General features: G+C 33.3%; 1 protein-coding gene across 1 annotated transcript; it reads left to right on the top strand.

Moving 5' to 3' along the window:
• Positions 1-18,369: 18,369 nt before the first annotated feature.
• LOC128985988 (protein arginine N-methyltransferase 1-like) lies at positions 18,370-22,914 on the top strand. The gene is made up of 5 exons (XM_054406030.1): positions 18,370-18,457; positions 19,198-19,590; positions 20,234-20,469; positions 21,138-21,375; positions 22,267-22,914. Exons 1-5 carry the CDS (start codon positions 18,422-18,424, stop codon positions 22,648-22,650), a joined length of 1,287 nt encoding a protein of 428 aa, XP_054262005.1. The 5' UTR covers positions 18,370-18,421; the 3' UTR covers positions 22,651-22,914.
• Positions 22,915-23,116: the final 202 nt, after the last annotated feature.

Here is a 23,116-nt window from a genome sequence, read left to right as displayed (position 1 = left end):
AATAGTATATATGTATTACTATGTAAAACAAATCTTACTTTAACAAAAAATTTATTTTTGCAATACTTAATTCTGTTATATTATTCATACACCAAAAATAATGATAGTGTCCAAAAGTATATCATTCATATAAGTGTTTACATTAATGCATTAATCCATTATTCCCACACTCCAAACTGTCACGGCCACATTTACTACTTCCTTCACCACTCCAGAAATCAGAATCAGAAATATTTATGGTTAGGGTTCACTTACTCTACGAATCATTGACACAATGAGCCTCCAAATATGTAATTCTTAAAACACATGGCTCACTTACTCTACAAATCATAGTCTATACGAGCTTCGTAAATAATATTGAAGGTTCACTTGCACTACAGGCTCGTATACTATACGAGCCGATCAAAAATATCAAATAAATGAAGAGGGTTCACTTACTCTACAGATCATAGTGCCTATGAGCCAAGCGTATGAATTCTTGAATAATTCAGGAATAAGCTCGTATAGTATACGAGCCAAAATACTGAATTTAAATAAATTACAGGAGTAGGCTCGTATACTATACGAGCCTATTTCATGATAACTATTACACAAATAGAAGACGGCTCACTTACTCTACAGTTCATTGGCACAATGATCTGTAGAGTAAGTGAACCCTTTACAAATATTAGAAGGCTCACTTACTCTACGGTTCATTTAGCTACTCGTCGCGCGGTTTGCAGCGCATCGTTGCAGGTGTGTATGGTAAACCAATACCGCAGTTCTGCCGTTCTGCCTTACTTCTGCCGTTTACTAGTCTTGCTGCGTGAAAGAGAGCTTGTTATGTTAATGCATTGTTGAATTTTTAACTTGTGAACTCGTTGCTAGAAATCAAGCAATTATCAAGTACCGGTATTACAGGAGCTATTTTAGGAGTTATTACAGACTTAATTTTCAATTAATTAAAAAGACTCAAGTAAAAGCTTATGCAACTAATGGAATTACTTACTGTGTTATGAACATTTCTATATAATTAAAGTTGTAAATATTTTAAAATTGTTTAGAAGATTGTCTTTTTAGTGTTTTCTACAAACGTGTCTCAACTTTGTAACGTTATTTCCAAGATCAATTATCTTCTATTTAGTGGAATTGGCCTTAAGAGGAGACCCAAAATAAAAATTCATCATTGTTACAAAAGTCATGGTTTATTTAAAATAAAACAGTTTCTTCTAAACACTTTCAAAACCAAACCCAAAATCAAACTGAAATTTATTTACTTCCATTAGTTTTCTTTAAATATAAAATACCCCCGCCGCAGCAAACCTGCCGTCTAAGCGAATTTCCATTTGGCTGAATTGATTTTCAATTGATCTATTTAAATAACATTAGGTTTAACGAGTACCTAGGTTTGCTGCTACAAGGAAACTAATAAAGTGTGCTTTTAGTAAAATATTGATAGCTTACTATAAAATAAATAAATTTGCCAAGTTTGATCAAAATATATCCATAAACAAGCAAACTACAACATTTTACAATATTCTCCATAAGAATAACATGGGAATTTTAAATTTACCATTTTTTTAGTTTTCTCCGTAACCAATAACCGTACAAAAACACTTTGATATACTGAATTGTTTGTTTTTTAAGCTCTTTAAGAAGGTTTAGAGAAAAATTGGGAAATTTTGTGTTTTGAGGGTCAAAAGTGAGAAAAACCAATTTTTACCCCATAAAACCCCCCATAAAACCCTGTTCCCATGGTCCGATCATGCTGGATCGCGAACTCATTCAAGTTTATCCCGCCTTACACCTTCAAACCAAATTTCGGATAAAAATTACTCAAGTTATCGTGTTTACGGACACATATATATATATATATAAATCTATATATATATACATATCTATATATATATACATATATAAAAATTTGAACGAATGGTGTTTTTGGCCTCTGGGGACATCAAAATGAAAAAGTAAATCGGTCCCGGGCCTAAGTCTTACCATGAGACCTACGGTAATAGCTACTTCCCTATAGGGAAATTCGCTAAAATCAACAAATTTAAAACATTCGGCTAATATTTTTTATGGGACATTTTAAAACCATTAATCACTGGTACACACTTGAGCCCTGTGAACAAACAAACCCGTTCCTAGCTTATCTGTCTACAATACAAATACATATTTCTTTAATGTTTCAAACTTCTTTAAATTGAAAAGCTAAACAATTGAATTAAAATCCTTCGAAATTAAATTAGGTTACATTAATTTCTTCCTGAATGAAATAAAATCTACAATTGCTAAACTTTTCTAGAAACTTTAAAAACTTTACTTTAATTAGCATTTATTATTTTTAGATCCAAATTTAACTCTATTAAATAAATTCTAAAAGAATAAAAAGGTGCATTTTATATTTACATCTTTTACTAATTAATTGAAAGAAAAGTTAAATATCTAATAAGAAAACATCTATGGTCTTTCTTGTTATTACAATAATTAGCAGAGAGGGAGGGATAAAAGTGAATGAATTAAAATAACATAAAAAAATAAAATAAACTTACTACTCATTGAGTAGGCTGCAGAAAATTCACCCCAGGTCTGGACACTGTACATCTACACTCTTGAACTAACAACCCCACATGGAAGCAGCTCCCTTATATAAGATATCTCAGTTCTGGAACCTTCTACCCCTACTCTGGCCAGCACATGCACTGGACCAGGTGATAAGGAAGCTTCCAGAGCTTTCTTATCAAGAAGTCTTGCTACTGCAGGCTACTCTTGACTATTGTAAATGTAAAACTTTAATTTCAAATCATTACAACAAAAAATAAAATAAAAATTATTTTCTCAAATTTCTATATGAAACTAAACCATGTTACAACTTAAACACATAGCCGCAATAATGTTAATGTGCATGAGCATTTTCGCCAATGATAATGTACCAATGTCGACCGTACCAATGTCTAAACTTTACTTTCAAATGGATTTGTTGTTAAATTTTTTTATATTTATACATCATACATAATTTAAATGTTTTTACGTGACAAAATAACGAAATATAACAAGCTAGATTACATACAATATAATTTAGGCTTGAGCTAATGGAAAACTGTAGTTTTCGCATACTTGTCTTAACTTACAGATTCAATTACATCCTTTGTTTACCAAACAAGGTATTTACATTTATTGAAAAAATAACACTTAGACAGATCAATAATTGTAAATTACGATGACAACTGCATTTACATAACAATCATTATACAAAGAAGTATGTTTTTGTGACAAAGAGGTCAAATAGAAATTTCTTTTAGAACTATATAATTTATAAAGACCGGCCTTTTACAGTAATATGGTTTACAGTACTTATTAATTGCGCAGTTGTTAAATGCCCTTATAAACATATGAAAATTAAAAATGTAAATTATTAAATCATTTTCTTTACAAACTCATGAACAATACAAAACGTTCGCTGACCCCTCATAGAAATGAAAAGTAAAGATGATCGCAAGATCTCAAGTTCAAGTCACGTTCACATGGGCAAAGACCTGGCTGAGAACAAGTCAGGCATAGATTGAATTTCGATTTTAATGAATAAAGTGTAAAAAAAATGGCCTGATCTGTAGTTTTGCAAAGTGTTTTTAAATTTTTGAAATCTTTATTAGTTTGGGCAGGATTATTCATCAAAGTTAGGTTTTCTCCCATAAGATTAACATGGAGGAATCTAAATATTTAATTGGAAACTTTGTGTCCACTAATTCGAGAGAACGGCTAGGCGTAGAAACTTGGTAGAGGTGTCCAAATAAAGGTTTTGGTCTGTAGATGAGTTATCAAAAGAAAAACTAAGTAAATTCCCTTAGGGCTCTGCCCCAGAAGCCTTTAAAGATCCCTCCACAGATTTGTTTACATTTTGGTCATGTGGATAATACTTTTTAATGAAACAGCTGTTAATTTTTAAACTGTATTTTAAACAACACACATTTATTAGGAGTTATTGAACTGTCCAAAAGAAGTATTTGCAATGTTATTTTCTGTTTGTAATCTATTATATTATTAAAGTGATACAATCAAGTTTTATGTAAACGGTTAAGGTCATTTACCAAATGAAAATATAGGCATATGGCACATCAAAATGAAGCTTAGAGTGTGTAGATTTGCCGAAAAGTATTGAAATGGACGAATTCCCTGAGGGCGCTGCCCCACAGGCTGATTTCCAAAGGGCTACGCCTGGCATGCTTTCAATGTTTAAATGATTTAATTTAATTTAGTTAATGAAACAGCTGGTATGTACAATGAACTGGTGTTTGTTTATTTACTCGAAAAAGACGTTGGTGTTGTGAATGTAGATTGAGGATGGTTAGTGAGGTTGTATACGTTTTGTAAAGTATTGCTCAAAGTTTCATTTTTTAATTTAAGAGTAAGCTACATGTCAAGAGGCTTGACTAAAATTGAAGGATTATGGTTAAACATGTTATTCATGAAGGGTATTGCTAAAGTATGCTAAGGTATGTTGCCATATTCTTAGGGATCTATTAACATCAAAAGTAGGGGTTTGAAAGTAAGTAGGTTTACGCTGTTTGCGCTTTTAAATCAGTTTATATTTTCAAACTAAATCATAGAGTTGCTGCATTTTAAAACACACATCAGCACCACTTTAATAGCTCTCTAGGTCACATTTTCTTCCCGTTGCAAAGCACGGGTATAGCAGCTTGTAGCTATTTACTTTACAAGGGTAGGCCTAGTAAGAGCGTTTTTACATCACGCAGGTGAAGGTTGTGCAACGAGCGGAAGCGAGTTGCATAATTTACCTAAGTGATGTATAAACACGCTAACGTACAAGATTTTACCTGACCCGACAATATACAGGAGGTTACGAACAATATTAATCATTATCCATTTCACTCATCTTCTAACAGTAACGTTCATTTACAAACAAAAGCTAGGTTAGGAAAATTCTTCAAAACATAACAATAAAATTCAAGAGCACAGCTGATTTCTAGCGTTGAACGTCGTTGGCTCCATAGATGTATATTTTTTAAGTTAATCACTAAATGTTATTTAAATGGGTTTCATTACATCACCGAGTGAGTTTTTGATACTTTACATCACTCGAGAAGTAAGGAAGTTGTATACATCACGCTTAGGATAGGGAAGTTTAACATGGCGGGTTAGGTAAAATTAATTTTCTTCTGTATCATGTCATGTTTTTCAATATAACGTTTCATTACGAAATCAGTTAAAAATCCTTTTATCACAGTAACTCTTTCAATCATTTCTTATTGAACTATCTTATATCTATTGTACGGGTTGCTGTCTGCCTTTTTCACTACTTTTGTCTATATTTTATCATATTATCTTTGACTATCAATGATATTATTCTAGACAGATCATCATAGGTTAATGAAATTATTGTCATACATGTTTTCAAACGTTGGACAAATCTTCGATTGTGTTATACAATATACAATAATACAAGTGCAAAAGGACACGTTGCCCATATGAGCCGTGTCCATATTTTGTTAAATTAATAATAGTTTAGAGCAACTGGATAAAACATTTTACAATATTTATGTAGAAATATGTGTATGATTTAGAAAGTCATTAAGCTGGAAAACTTCAATTTACTGCAGACTTTTCAGAGAGGTTACTTTGATTTATTCATTCAACACAGAAACCTTGCCTAAAATGGTATACCTATCTTGAATTATTTGCAGTGGCCTATATTACGGACCGTGGCCCACTGGGTTGGTAACAAAATTGAAAATAACACGACATTTTGGCTGTAAACAATAGCATAAAGAGTAAGTACTATTTAAGCAGCTACTGTCGTGACGTAAAGGTCATATTCCTTTTAATTTAGATCACATCATCCTTTATAAGATACGTTGATTAACAATGCATGTAAACGTCGATATTAACGTAACAGCCAATTTACAGTACTTATTTTTATTTTTGGAAATGTTAAATTGCTATGTTATTTGCATTATTTGTTGCCAATGAAGCTGCGCGACCATTTAAACAAGGAGGTCCCTAAAAGTTCTAGAATAAAAGCCAACTTCACTTCAAGTACATTCCACTACACCTAACATTCCGTCGAGAGATTATATTGACAACTTTATGAAAATGATAAGGCTGAGACAGCTAACTGCCATCCCCCATGTCACGCAATTCCAGCTTTAACAGTAACCCCACAACCAATTTTTCAAAACTATGCTGGAGGGTTATTTGTTGAACAGAAGTACGATAAGAACTGACGCGTTGTGACGAAGGAAAACTCCCTTTGAAGTTAGAACGTGTCTTCTCAACAAGCAGATATTTTTTCTCAAATAAAATCATAGATTAATCTGCATTACACTGATGAAATCGCGGAAGTGTTTAACTACAAAAGATCCACCAATATGATTTTAATACTATTTAAAGGTTCTTCCAAAAGAAGAGATACCAGTTAACATACTAATAATAACTCCGATGACGTACGGCAATGGAAATATTTTAATTATTGAATGATCAACCATTTTTGTAACTAAATCAATTAATATCATTATTGTTTTTACATTTATTACTCTTTAAACAATGCTATTCACTCAATTTATCGCAGTTAGATGAATTAGCGTAAACCTTGGAAGTAATCGTCGATTTCGACGGGTTTCACCTAGTATATATTAATAGGCAAGCAGAAATCTATATATAAAGCCAAAAGTACCCATGAACTTTTGAGAAAACTACAAGTCATACCCCTATAAACCATAAACTTAAAATGTTCGTCATGACGAGAAAAACCTTGCGCAAAACTATCCATTATTTCATAAATCACCCTTTAAGGTCGTAATTGCTTTCCAAAGGGAACTTTCCTTATACATAATGTTAAAAAAACCTCAGCTGTCCTTATTTGTATGTTATTCTTTCAATGTATTTCCTTATTAAAATCAGGTGTAATTATTTGTTTGTATTTCTGTATTCTGTTTTGTTTATTCAAGTTTAACTTAACCAATCAATAATTTTCTTACTTATGGGTTAAAACGGGGTGAAGCCCGTGGGTAACAGCTAGTATGCTTTAAAACCTTTTTTCTCAGCTTATGTGCATCGCAGGGAAAATCTACGCATACTGTTAGAAAGATAGTTTCCTGTGGATGTGCAGAATGCCTTTATAAATTAAAATACATATAGGCTCAAAAATAAGCACAAAATTATAAGTGCTTCGCTCAATAATATAAATGGGGTATTTGCATTTTTGTGACGCTTAACAACACGCACACTGCGCCTCTGCGATGAAATCAAGCAGTAGTGAGTAGACACAGCAAAAAACCGCCAACCGGGCGCTCGAAGGCTTGTACAATAGGAAACAATGCCATTGTTTGCGCTTCCGTTGGTAACGCAAATATTTAGAGCTCGATATACTAGGAGCAGCACACTACATTGTCGGGTCAGGTAAAATCTTGTACGTTACACGTTACGCAAGAGCGTGTTTATACATCACTTAGGTAAATTATGCAACTCGCTTCCGCTCGTTGCACAACCTTTACCTGCGTGATGTAAAAACGCTCTTACTACACTTGTAAAGTAAATAGAAATAGCTATTAAAAACAGAAAATAACTTTGCAAATACTTCTTTTGGACAGTTCAGTAACTCCTAATAAATGTGTGTTGTTTAAAATACAATTTAAAAATTAACAGCTGTTTCATTAAAAAGTATTATCTACAAATCTGTGGAGGGATCTTTAAAGGCTTCTGGGGCAGAGCCCTAAGGGAATTTACTTAGTTTTTCTTTTGATAACTCGTCTACAGACCAAGACCTTTATTTGGACACCTCTACCAAGTTTCTACGCCCAGCCGTTCTCTCGAATTAGTGGACACAAAGTTTCCAATTAAATATTTAGATTCCTCCATGTTAATCTTATGGGAGAAAACCTAACTTTGATGAATAATCCTGCCCAAACTAATAAAGATTTCAAAAATTAAAAAACACTTTGCAAAACTACAGATCAGGACAATTTTTTTTACACTTTAATCATCAAAATCGGTCCAAAAATGAGGGAGTCTATGGCTGTTAGATTGATGTATCTTTAATCCAAAAATGCTATGAGAAGTGAAGGAAACAAGTCTATGACGTAGGAAATGGTGAAGGAAGTAGTAAGGCTTGCAGTGCAGAGTGTGGGAACTGTCTTTGGCAATTACATTAATGTATCTGCAATCCTAAAATGCAATGGGAAGAGAGGGAAATAGGTCCACGACGTAGGGGGTGGTGAAGGAAGTAGTAAAGGTGAGCGTGTTGAGTGTGGGAATGGATTAATGCAATGCTAAAACACTATGGGAAGAGACTGTAGGTTTAGGTTAAAATAATTACGAAGCACGAATCGATACATATTTCGATACATGCAATCGTTTATAATAGTATTTTACAACTGAGTTGACAACAGCTGATTTTTACTCCATAGAGGATAAAAACTATTTTTACTTCCTAAAGAGTAAAAATGCTACTTTAGACCCGCAACGCATGCATTAAAACGACTGGTATTACTGCAGTATGACCAAAACAATATAATATAAACCCTTGATGACTGCGCTCAATTTTGTGGATGCCTCTGCGAACGCCACCTAGTTAAAAATCCATCCATTATTAACGGAGGAGTAGTGTTTCGTAGAAATCACCTTCACGTATTATATATAAGGAGTACCATAAGATATTTTTGTTAACATTTGATATTATTACACACCAAGTTTAACATGGAGGATTCGAAATGTTTAATGGAAAGTAAATAAAAGAAACGTCTTATAACACTTAAAACATATATTTACGCTTATACTGTTACTCACAAGACGGTAAATATACAAAAACGATGGTAAGTGGTGATCGATTTCGATTGGACACTCCAATCATCATCAGACCCAATAGGCGAATGCATAAATGTTTAATGTCAAACTTTGTCTCAACTAATTTGAGAGAACGGCTTGATAAATAAAGGCATGTTTATTTATTATTTGTTTTATTAATTAGTTTGAAATAAATAGAAGTAGGGAAACTTCTTTTTTTTAGCAGTAGCAAAGCTCTGCCAAAACAATTACATATAAAAACCAATGTTCATAGTTTGGTTTACTGATATCAATATTTAAATGAAGTATGATAGCATTACTAAGTAACAAATTATCAGCTCACTGAGAGATTATGTGAACACGAGACATCTTCTATATAAATAAAATTAGAGTTTTGTCTGTACATTATTTCTTAGTACGATCTAGGACTTGCCTGAAATATTGTGTTCAACTGTTACGGGCTAGAACTAGCGTAAGATGTGTTGGTGGGATAGAAAAAAGGTAGAAAAATTACAGGGTCGCGTGACTTTCTCTCAGTAACACTCTTAAATTGTATTTTAGCTTTTATTATGGCTTAAAACGCAATACCATAGATCCAAAATGTTATAACACACATATTTTTACTTTGTTCAGTTGAATTAGTGATTAGGGTAGAGGCAGCTTAAAGAAAATGAGCAAAATACAGGGCAGATAGTGGCGTACACAGGATAGTATTTAAAGGCTAAAAATAGATCGTTTAAGGAGTTTTCTTATCGAATAAATTCCTACTGTGTGTATTGATGTCATTAGCATTGTTTTTCAAACGTGCTATTATCTCACGTCAAAAATGTGCTAGTATAATTAACGACTAGTGTACATGTTGCTCTAAATCGAGCAATTGCAAACAAGTAAAGTAGGTAGTTATTTAAAAACAATTATTAACTTATTTAAAAACGAATAAAAGTAATAATTTCCGATGAGTTTAAAAGACTAAACTCATAGATGGAAGTTACCTAACATTTCCATATAATAGCCTAAACATTTCTTGTAAATATTTTACCATTTTTCAAAAGCTGATCTGGTTGCTAGTGTATTCTATAAATATTTCCCACTTATAGCACCATTAGGTAGTCCATGTTGATCTTCGTCAATGATAACGTAGTCAGCATAGTACTACCCATTGTCACCAGTACGTTTACAAATTTCAGTAATTTTTTTATAGAGATACAATTTTGTTTACAATAGGTACTTAAGAACTGCCTGATTTTCTGCATAACCTCTCTGTCACAATTTTATTTGCCTCAATTGGCATTAATTCGGCTAGTTACTGTCATAACGTAAGTTATATTTACCTGAAAATATGCAGAATTGTAAGGCCTAATGTTGTTCAGATGGGTTTTTGTTTCCCTTGAATGTGAATAATGCGAATCCTTCAATGCAAGTTTTATTAAGGTTTCTTGGATGTAGTCATATTATTTTAAATTCACTTGTCTTTTATGAAAACATATATAATGTCCTTGCCGTACCAGTTTAATTCGGTCTTAGAGGGGTTTCCTTTGCAAATCATCATAAAGTTAAGTCCGTGTTTCCTACAAAATAGTAGCACTTCCGATAACATCCTTGTTCATTGTTTGTGGGAATCTTCATATTGTAGGTGTTCTTCTTTTATATAGGATGATAATATTTTTAAAAAATCTCGATTTCTGCTACTTGGTGGCGTTCTATGACTTTCCTATGTTTCCTTGGAAAGCAATTACGACCTTTAAGGGCAGTTTATGAAATAATGGATAATTTTGCGCAAGGTTTCTCGTCATGACGAACATTTTAAGTATATGGTTTATGGGGGTGTGACTTGTAGTTTTCTCAAAAGTTCATGGGTACTTTTGGCTTTATATATAGATATAGATTGTATATATATAATTATACAATGCATGTTGGGCTATATTATTTTAACCTTTTTTCCTTGGAGCAACAGACAGTAGATACCTGGTTAAAATCTACTCCAAACAATTTTATTTTTCCGCCCATTGGAATTTGTTATAGTAATTAATGAAAGGAATATATGTATTGCCTGTACAAACCTATTTCAAATTTTATTCCCAGGTTATTCTCTAGAGTAACTGTTAAGGTTATTCCACTCGATACAAAGTATAGATTAAACACTACAATTACGTGTCAAATTAAATGTTATGAAATTTAAAACAAAAGTTTTGAATAAATTTTCAATATATGTTTTGAAATAAAAACAAAACAGAAGTTTTCTAACTAATCTTGCATCGTTGATTATTTAGTCAATGGGGCTATTTCATGTTAAACATTCCTTCAGCACAACAATAACCTACAAATGTGAAGAAATGTAATTAAAGTAAAATAATTTTGTAAACTTCGTGAACATATGTTTAAAAAAATCAAAGCTTAAATGTTTCAGCCATTCTACTTCCATTTACTTTGATTTTAACCATCTCCCACGATTCTACTAAATTTCATGCACTTGGCTAATTTACATACAAATACACAAATTTGCAAATTGCAGAGTAAAATTAATTTCAACATTCTAAGACATAACGAAAAAAGTCTCAATTGTAGGTAACGTCATCCCTGGTTTTATATAGTATACAGTACATTGCAGAATTTACTGGCAAATGAGTTAAATCCAAATGTAATATTGCTTACTGGCTTAATGATAAATCACGATCAGCTGTATTGAGGTAAACAAAAATCAACAGACAAATGGCTTCTAATGCTATTCTTAGGGAGAACATTTTAGGTTATATTATTGACTAAGTCAAAGGTTATATCTAATTTTGTGTTAAAATTTGGGAAATTTCACTATTTTTCCCGCCGTCACGGGATCGAGACCTTTAATTTGAACCCTCTCCCGTCGTTCTACGACTACCCAGTCGCCCACAATTTTGACGCAAAGAATCGGCTTTCGTAATTAATATATAGACTAGTGTACCTGTTGCTCGAATTCGAGCAATTGCGAAGCATTACAGGTGACTCAAAGATTATGGAAATACTCACGATCTACACAACAGTTAGATATAATCAAAATCTTTTGTAAATATCTTATCTTTTTTCAAAAAGCTGATCTAGTTTTTTTAGTATTTTTAGTGTAAAAAAAAACATTATTTCTATTTCTTCTACTTGGTTCTGTTCTGTGGCTTTTTCTATGTTTTCATTGTTTGCAAATCGGTATTTCAAGGATTGCTCAAGAAATGTAGCACAGTGTTAATTCAGTTTTATTTTTAGCCTATATCAAATTGTTCAGGATTTCTCGCTCTTTTCCATTCTAATAATTACACCAACCCAAGTTTTGTCTACAGATGCAATATGCCAACGAATATCACCTACGTACAATCTCCAAGAAGTGGTAAAAAAGGCAGAAACCAACCCATACAATAGATATAAGTTAACTCCAAAAGAAATAATTTTAAGAGTTAATGTGATATTAGGATTTTCCACTGATTTGGTAATAGAACATTATATTGCAAAACATGACACGATGCAGAAGAAAATCCATTTTAAAATCAGAAAAACCCATTACACATACTTGTACTCCATTTTGACAAATTCAATAAATCACAATTTAAATATTAACAGCTGTTTCATTAAAAAGTAGTGTAGAATTATGCATATGGTCGTAATGTAAACAAATCTGAAGAGGCAACTTTAAAGGCTTCTGGGGCAGAGCCCCAAGGGAATTTACCTCGTTCCTCTTTTGATGGCTCATCTACAAACCAAGACCTTTCTTTAGAGACCCCTACCAAGTTTTTACGCCCAGCCGTTCTCTCAAATTAGCTGTGACAAAAACCCCGTTTCCCTCCATAAGAATAACATGGGATGGGAATTCAAAGGCCACTGGGGCAGAGCCCCAAGGGAATTCACAATGTTTCTCTTTTGATGGCTCATCTACAGACCAAGACCTTTCTTTAGACACCTCTACCGAGTTTCTACGCCCAGCCGTTCTCTCAGAATAGCTATGACAAAGAAAAACAGTTTCAAATTAATATATAGATAGATATTTAATTTCCACAAAATCAGTTAATGTAACCAATGTGTTTCGTTGAATTGAAAAACAAAGAACACAATTAAATTAAACAGCTGATGTAAACAATATTATGTTCTTCGTAAGGATAACATGTGAACTTAAAAAGCCACTGTGGCAGAGGCCAAGGGACTTTTTCAAAAATTGTAGGCCAGTTTGCAAATCTACGCAACACGCTCTTTCCAATGAGACGTCAGTGGATAAAATCGGTTAAGAAATGGTGGAGGATTCAACCGACAAACTTCGTGTTCGCGTATTAATTATATAGATTTTATATGTGCATGAAATGTTGGTGTGAAACCAACTTGTATACCTTTAAGCTAAATGGTTTAAGTTACCTGGCTTCGTCAAGTGATCCTTCTTCAGTATTAGGCCTACACTACTATAGTTTCGGACTTGAAAATCAGTCCATCTTCAGAAAACGTCAAATTGGTTAGATTTGACGTTTTTGTTAACCTGAAGATGGACTTATTTTCAAGTCCGAAACTATAGTAGTGTATTACTGAAGAAGGATCACTTGACGAAGCCAGGTAACTTAAACCATTTAGCTTAAATTTAGTGATCCAGAGGCTACCTCACCATGTATACCTTACATTTGAAGTAGAGGCTATTTTTATTCCCAAAAGGTATCAAACGCCAGCTCCTGAGCAATTAAATCTTTTCTATCACTTTAAAGTTTGTTTCGTGTTTTTAGTCTTCACGTACAGAGACTTAAATCTTTGTATTAAATTGTTAGCAATCATAAATCGTGGACAGAATCTTCCACAAAAGATAAATACAATATAGTTTAACACCCTAGAACTCCTTAAAAAAAATATGTTTTGTTAAGGCTTCGTCATAATGTTAAAAATACTCAATACAACAAATTCATTAATTTTACATATGTAAACGTTGATAGTTGTGTGCGTATTGTATTTTAATATATCTTCTGTATACATCTAGTCCTCTATATTTTCTGTGTACACAAATGCTTCTGTATACACTTTTTTTGCAACTCACAGTAACTGAGAAATATTCTAATCTGGTGAACTGTTTTTATAAATTTTTGCCATTATTTCTCAACCCGTGCTTAAAAAATTAGTGACTCGTTGATAAATCCAGATACAAAATTTAATCTAAATCGGACCACAGGTTTTGTCTGTAGCTCTGTATCTGGATCATACAAGTGTGTATTGTATAACCTGATATTAGTCAAAATATGTTTTATTCTATAACGTTTAATTTAATTAAACATAAAAGTCATGCTCCCTCCATTTTTAAAGTATTCAGTCCAAAAATGTAATAAATTTACTTGTGCATACATATTTATTTCGTTTTAATAAATAATTGAGGTGATGCAATACACACGTAGGCAGTCGCAGCAGTCGAAGCCGGGCATAGCGCCTAGAGTTTCACGAACGCAAACCGCGCAACGAGTAGCTAAATGAGCCGTAGAGTAAGTGAGCCATCTAATATTTTGAAGAGGGTTCACTTACTCTACGGATCATTGTGCCAATGATCTGTAGTGTAAGTGAGCCATCTAATATTTTTCTGCAGGCTCGTATAGTATACGAGCCTATTCCTATAATTTATATTATTCATTATTTTGGCTCGTATACTATACGAGCCGATTCCTGAATTATCAAATAATTCGTAAGCTTGGCTCATAGTCACTATGATCTGTAGAGTAAGCGAACCTTCCTACTGTATTTTTAAATATAATACACGAGGCTCATAGGCACAATGATTTGTAGAGTAAGTGAACCGTCTTCATTTACTTTTTATTTTCGATAGGCTCGTATAGTATACGAGCCTGTAGTGCAAGTGAACCTTCAATATTATTTAAAAAGCTCGTATAGTCTATGATCTGTAGAGTAAGTGAGCTGTCCCCATATTTATTTGTCATTGGACATTACAAAAAATGCATTGACAATTGTCATGTTTAAAGCATGGCTACAGTCAGGCTAGACATTACAAATAACATGTCCAATATTTTAATATTTTAGGTGACAGCTCTGTGGATTACCAACAGTATAGAATGTGATTTAACAATAAATACATTTTATAAATTCAAGAGATTTGATTTATAAAAGTAGTCTCCCTACACGTAGACCTGTTTCTCTGCATTTTTGATTACAGATACATTAATCTAATTGCCACAGACAGTTCCCACACTCTTTTCTGCTAAACTTTACTACGGTACTTCCTTCACAATTTACTTAATAGTTTTTATTAATAATATAACTCCTATAGATATAACAGACATGAAATTTTACTCATTCAAAAAAGGCTATGAGGGTTATTACCAAATCGGATAGGCTAAGCTCATTGCAAACCACTATTTATATGCACATGTATTTTAACTGTTATTAATGTTTATATATTTTATCGTCTTGTTAATATAAAGAAAAATTAAAATAGTTGTAGTTACGTGAAGATGTACATAGTTATAATACCAGAAACAAAAGTCTGGTTGATTTGCCGCAGTGTAGGCTGCAATCAACTGTCAATAGTTATTTGTGTAACTAGTGAGCAAAGTGGCACTTTGCTGCACACGAGAGCAATGTAGGAATGATCTCGAGTGCAGCAAAGGCCTTTTGCACTCGTGTTACACATTATATTGTTCCTACAGTCACTATAAAGCATATAAATAATTAGTCTTTCAAACACTATACAATTAACACGTTTTTAGGTTCAGCTGGCATTAACATACATACATCCAAACTTTCTCATTTATAATATTAGTAGGATATATGTAAGTTGTAATTTTCAATGATAAAGAGTAGTCTAAAACTATTTCAATCCTACTGAGATATGTTATTCTGAATGTGTGTATTTTTGCGTCGTGATGAAAAGTATCGTTCATAACTCGTACCAAAAGCTTTTTCCCGACACTTGCTCCATTATTCTTGTCCTCGGCTTCGCCTTGTACGTGAAAATAACTCTCACCTGCTTGGCTTTGCCTCGCACGTGAAATTTGGTTTTCCAGTGTGAGGCCCGTCGGAAAATGCCGCTTTCGGTCCTAGTAATGAAATATACTATTACTGTACCAGAGAATTTTTTAAACATGGAAATATAGTTTTATAAGTCATCAATTTTGCAGATTGATAAACTGTTTTATCTTTGTTGATTGTTATTAGGATTACATACATTAAGTATTATTTTTCATTGTCATCGGTTAGTTGTTACAAATTCTATCTCAGTTATCAATAATTTACACTGTGTATGTCTAATGTTGGTGTTTTCATGTTTTTACAATTAATTTAATGCGGCCAATCTCAATCTGTGATATTAATTTATAGATACTGTGATATATTCTGTGTATTTAGTTAAGGAAGTCTGGAAAATTGAATTTAGATCTTCAGAACTTAAATTAGAATATTATAGCATGCCATGTTGTCTCTTGTCAACTATACAATGTAGCCAAAATTAGGATGTAGTTATTTTTCCAAATTTCAAAAGATTATTTTTTTATATATTTTTCTAATATCCTTTTCATCATCTGTTTTAACTTAACTTTAAATTAATTTATTATTGTAAATATTTACTTTTTGTACCAGTTTAAACACATCCTGATGATGGAAACATTGTTTAGAAAACGCTTGTGATTAAAACAGTTTTTTCATCACTCCTAACGAAAGTGACTATTTTCGATAACAGCTGACATCAATGAAAGTAGTCGGTTCCCAATCTCTAATTTAGGGCGAGAGAAAATCGATCAGCTGATTTTCCCTCGCTCTCAATTAGTTCTCCATTTATTCTCCGTTTAATTTAATCATTTGAATCAGCTGTATGTATTGTTAAAAGTTGTTTTATTCTTTATTTTCATGTTTAAACCAAATTTATTGTGAAATATACGTAAGTTTCCTTTTAAAAGATTTTATTTTATTTTGATGTTTAATCAAATTAATTGAGAAATAAAATAGTTGTAATATTACAGTACTGAGGTCTGCTAATCTGTGTTTGTGTATTTTTGCGTTGTGATGAAAAGTATCGTTTATAACTCGTACCGAAAGTTATTATCCGGCACTTGCTCCATTATTCCCGTCCTCGGCTTCGCCTCGTACGTGAAAATATACTAATTATAAATTGGCCTTTTTGAACTTTTAAATTTAGTTATACATTCATTCATTATATCAAATAATAATGAAGCTCTTCACAAACATTGCTTGACAATAAAATTCTCCAGCTTGAAGGTAGTACGGAGTAAGTTAGCCTATTACAAACATATTCAGCTGATAGCAGTCACCAGGAGGAATTCCAGGAAACCAAGTGTAAATCCATGTCAACTCCAGAGCATATTTTAAGGGATTTCCACTGGGCGACAGTGGAGCCGGGGTTACTGTGGGGCCCCATAAAAAAGGGGTCTGGGGACCCCCGGAAAAATTTTGCTTGGATTAAAGTGAAAATCAAACATTTCTACGTATCTTGTAATGAATTTTTTGATTATATTCGCTTGTAAATCGTCCAACAAATTCTAGAAATATTTACACAAAGTTATTTTTTGAATACTTTTAAAATCCCAATACATTTAAAATTTGAATCATTAAAAAAAATATGCCGGCACCATCCATAGCCACTGGGCGACAAAATCTCAGCACTGGGCTACACTTGTGTCTCCCAGTTAACATGTTATTTTATGCCCTGGCAACTCAAAACTTAAAATTGTTAAAAAAAAAGTGGACACCGCTCATAGCTTGAGAAGTAATGAATGAATCATGAGATTAAGCTAGAATTCAAGAAGCAACCGAATTCGGCAGTGAATTATTTGAAAGCTAGAAAATCTGAACTTTAGAGATTAAGTTACCCATATGAGTATCAGTCCATCCATTAGACACTCGGCTCTGTGAACTGTATACGGTTACAACATTGCTCCTTTCCCAGCGAGAACCAAAGACTTTAGGAATCGTTTTCTCATCAACCGCCTCAAAGAGATTATGCAAAATATGATTCCTTAAATTTTTACACTTTTCTGCATGTATTGACCATATTACTTTTAAGATATGCCAAAATCGAATTATAGATTACGGAGCTGACTTAAGGTGGGGTAATATTTTATTTAAGTATTTATGTGCAAATGGATTAAGGATTAAGGTTGTATTATAAAGTGGATTATATTATTAACATGAGACATCAGTTACTGCTTCAAGCATTTTATGAAACTTTTTGTGTCAAATAATGATTTGATTTGATTAATTGAAAAATAACTGAAAATTAAAACCTTTCATGAACAGTGTTTTTTCTTTATGTTTTTTTTTTTTACATATCAAATCATTTGATATGTTATGATACACGTTTTATCAATCGCGGTGAAGGTAAACAATAGTGTAGAAAATGTAATATTACTAAGTATATTGAAGATTTAAAAAAAATTAAAATTACTAAATTCAGTTTTTCTTGTAAATTTGAAATCTTTCAGAAATTAATTTATTTTCAAGATTGCTTAATTGATTTTGTTCATAAGAAATGAGAATCTGCAAGATCCAGAGCAATGTTCTGAATTACCAGATATAGTAAAGCCAAAGATCTGATAAGGCAAGTGTAATATCGTCTGGGTACCACTAACTATCAGTTGCCACATCCAATGTGTGTGATAGTAGTTGATGTAATGTGGTGTTTATTTAGTGTACAACAATGTTTCATTCATTGTTAATCATGATTATTTTTAGTGTAAGTATTGTGTATATTTGATTTTTGTTTTGTACGATATATAGCTTTGTTTTATTGGTTCCCTTCTGGAAGTGTTCAGGTTGAAACTTTAAAATCGTAGGGAATTAAATTTCTTTCTGAGAATTGGTGTTCTTTAGTTTTAGCGATTTTCCCATAGGGAATAAGACCATAGGTTGCCATAGGTATCATGGTAAGACCTTTTTAGTTTTGAGGTTCATAGAGGATAGAGGCTAAAAACACCCTCCATTTAAATGCATAAATACATTGTATATTTATACATGTGTCTGTCAGCACATTAACTCAAGCAAAAATGATCCAACTTTGATGAAAAGTGTAAACCTACATTTATTTAAACAAGTTTGGGAACCAGGATGACAACAAAAATAGACAATAAATGTTAGAGCTTTAGTACATCGGTTTACCAAAGCACTTTCAAAAAATGGATTAATTAATTAATTGTGAGTGATTCATAATGATTAATCTAACAGTTTAATAATAGTGTTTTTACATCAAGTACAGTAGCATAATGAAATTTCTTTCTGATAAAATAAAAAAAGCATTACAAAATCAAAAACGTTTTTCACCTCAGAAATCTGTAGTTTCTATACTGCAGACTCAGGATCCTGGCACGCAAACCGAAGCTTATTGTGCTTATTTCTGTTCTGCATTCTACTATTAATCAACATTAAAGCCAATAACCGATTATATTCTAAGCCTTGGTGTATTTTTAACATTTCCAGGCAATTTCTATCCAAGCTGACGTGAGTGAAGAAGAAAGTCAACGGTTTTCACAAGAGCAATGTAAGATATCTGATGATCCAGATTCATGTCCTCTCTCAACAAATACGGAGAGGGAAGAAGAAAAAGAATGTCCTTTTTTAAAAAGGAAACGTGAAAAGGCAAAGAGTAAAAACGCAGAGAAAACAGAAGGAGCAGAAGAAACCTGTCGCCAAAGTTGCCATAAAAGATGTTTGGAATACCAAAAGCCTACAGAGTTCTACTACGACGTCAACTCAAAAGATTATTACTTTGATTCTTATGCTCATGTTGGGATTCACGAGGATATGATAAAAGATCGAGTGCGAACCAATACTTATAGAATGGCAATCATGAACAATCCTCATCTTTTCAAGGTTGGTTTGATTGAATTTAGATTTTAAGATTCTTTAAGTAATTTATAAACATAGACAAAAGAATTAAATAGACCAACAACAGTGCTGCGGGTAGCATATATTCCGTCATCCACCGCTAGGAGTGCCGTGTATTTTCCGCGCACACTGCTGCAGCGTCAAGCACTAGCGAGAGTTGCCATGACAAGTTGGTAGTTGGAGCCAGGGTTGCCAACTTCTGGAGGATCCCCCAGATTCCGGGAAGTAGGAGTTTGTTCCGTTATTTTAAAAATTTCTGGGGATTTACAAAAAACATAGGATTTTCCGTTAAAATTACAGGATTTCAGAATTTTGTACTTTACTCATATTGAAAAGTGGGTCTGATATATTGGTAGCATTTTGTTAGCAAGGGTTAGTGCTGGTAGCAGACGGTGAGTCGATGATGGCAGCTTATGGACGAATTTTGAGCACGCTCTGGCGGCACATCGTGGAACCTTTCTTTGACAGTCTGTATTTATTCTATTTGTCTATGTAATAACTAACTGAACTAATATCTTGTCTGGCTCAACAACACTACTGAACTAATGTGTTCATTAATTAACATTTTTCACGGAAACATTAGTCAACCAAGTTATTACTAAACTAATGCATATTTTATATACTTTAGGGGAAAACAGTCTTGGACATTGGATCGGGGTTAGGAATCCTCTCCCTATTTGCAGCAAAAGCAGGAGCAAAGCGAGTGATAGGCATAGAGTGCTCGACGATTGCAGAGCTCAGCGAGAAGATTGTGAAGGATAACAATATGTCTGACACAATTACAATTGTGCGGGGTAAAGTAGAAGAGGTTGAACTTCCTGATGGGATTACTAATGTTGATGTCATCATTTCTGAATGGATGGGGTGAGTGGTAAAATAAATCATTACACTATGCATGAAATAACCAGAATAGCTAGGTAGCCAGAGTAGCTGAGAAGTTATAAAGCTCGCCTGGTGAACAAAAGGTAGCCAGTTTAATCGAAAATTGAGAAGTTGTTGATGGATCAAAACGAGACCAAGACGTTCTTGATCATCAGTTCTTCAATTAATGGTCCGGGCTAAAGAAATGTCTAGTCTTCCACAAAAAGTTACACAAGGCTTCTCACTTAATTCTACTCTCACATTCAGATTAAAATATGCAGCATATTGGGTCCTCGTCTCAATGCAATGATGTAATCGAGGGTCCATTTTATGCAATTGAATGTAATAAAAGAGGTAATATCTTCTTCAGGCCTTCTCTCTCCACTATCTGCTATCTTACTCTGCTTTTCTCCACATCCCTCTTACTACATTCTGTCCTCCACACACTCTCCATCATCAAGTCCTTTTTGCCTAGGAATTCTCTCTTCTCGCAAGTCCAACCATCTTAGTCTTGCCATTTCTACTTTATACTCACCACATCTGCATTAAATCTTTCTTCATGCCTAGTCATACTTAAATCAACCTTTCAGTACCTAGTATAGTCCAACAATTCACTACCTCACGTATCAATCATCATAACAAATTTTACCTAACATTTGATCCTGTTCCAGCTACTGCCTTCTGTTTGAGTCGATGTTGTCGACAGTAATCTTCGCACGGGACAAGTGGCTGAAGCCTGGAGGTGTCATGTTTCCTGACAGAGCCACCATCTACCTGACAGCCATCGAGGACAGTCTCTACAAACAAGATAAGATACTCTGGTGGAACGACGTCTACGGCTTCAACATGAGCGTTGTTGGTCAAGTAGCCATGTCAGAGCCCATAGTTGACATTGTGGATAAGAAAAACGTAAGTTGAAACTAGTTAATAGTATAGTTGCAGTGAATGATTTCAATTAAAAGATAAAATAATTGATAATGCTTCGTTTCTCTTGACAAATTTTTGGGGAACCCTATAGTGCAGATAAAAATTCTCTGATATCATACATGAGTATATTTTATTTATTTTAACTATTAATTTTAGCATAAAATCAAGGCCACACTAAAAAAACAGGCCGTAATGCTCGTCCAGCATGATGTCACGATAGAGGATGGCAATGACGTAATGTCTGCCGTTTGTGATCAGCAGTTGTTTTAATCTTTCATTGGAAAATAAATAAATAAGTACTTATACGTCATAGCCGTCTTCTATCGTGACGTCATGCTTGGCGAGCATTACGGCCTGTTTTTTTTAGTGTGGCCTTGATAAAATACATCACTATGGCGAAACACCTGTTCTTATGTATGAAATGTACTTTATAAAGAACGTTTTATGTCAATAAAATATGTCTATGTAATGAGCTGTGCTAGGAGGAAAATAAGTGTCTTATCCCAGATGATGTATTTGTATTTCTGTTGTTTAAAACCATTGTTATTACATTATTTAGAGACAGCAACGCACACCACCATGCGTATTTTATGCAGGTTATGAATGTAAGGTGAAGTCAGCATATAATGATATAACTCGAGAAGCTTTGTTACCGGCGATTTTCTTTAATATACTATACGAGCAGTAAAAGGTTTCAGCTACCCATAATATTTAAGTTCCTCTCCTCAATGGTTCCTGATAAAATTATAAATAAATTCTAAATTGAATTTAATACAAGGTTGTCTTTTTAGAGGGGCTCTAAATTATCTTAATCTGGTTAAAAACTCATAGAAAATTAAAATGGTTTTTTACTCACGATATATTCTCCTACAGGTAGTGACCACGACCACTCCCCTCCAGACATTCGACCTTTACAAAGTCACAGAGGAGGATATGAAGTTCTCCGCTTCATTCTCTATCCACGCTCTACGAGCTGACTACGTCCACGCGTTGGTCGTCTACTTTGACGTAGAGTTCCTCCGTTGTCACGTTCCTCTCGGCTTCTCCACCGGCCCTGAGAGTCATTACACTCACTGGAAACAAACCATCTTCTACTTGCGAGACTTCATCATGATACGACCAGAGGAGGAAATATCCGGGACATTCTCTGCGTCTCCGAACCTCATTAGTGGAAGAGACTTGGACGTTGAAATTAGTGTTTTGTTCAAAGGAAAGTTGGGGTTCTTGAAAGAAACGAATAGTTATAAGGTTAGGTGATACTATTGACTTTTGGATAACTTACTGAAGTGGGCACATCTATACTTTAAGTTAGCTGTATGCAGTTTATAATATAAGATAGACAATGAGTTTTCTTTAAAATTTTTTTTATAGGGTTATCAGTATTGTATAATTGTGTAATTGTATATAAAATAAATTTTATAGCCAGATTATGTTAGTCCCTCTGTGAAAGGTACTTACTTTACTTGTACTGTACAGCAATGTATAGTTTTAAAAACTGCCAATTGATATTTATCGATACAATACTTAATTTTATCAGACCATGTTTTGTATTTTCAATAAATATTATTTTTTTATTCTTACTTTTTCACAGTTACTTAACGGAATAATTTGTTAGTATTCCTTAATACTACAAGTTTAGAAATAAGTTATTTTAGTTGTATGTTTAGTTTAGGGACTCCTCAGACTGACTAGGACAATTTTCATACAGAACAAACAGAAATGC

Source organism: Macrosteles quadrilineatus, unplaced genomic scaffold, assembly GCF_028750875.1.
Source record: "Macrosteles quadrilineatus isolate MER2022 unplaced genomic scaffold, UCM_ALF_1.0 Scaffold_2__2_contigs__length_208266976, whole genome shotgun sequence".
Taxonomy (NCBI): Eukaryota; Metazoa; Arthropoda; class Insecta; order Hemiptera; family Cicadellidae; genus Macrosteles; species Macrosteles quadrilineatus.
This window is presented reverse-complemented; position numbering and strand designations above follow the sequence as displayed.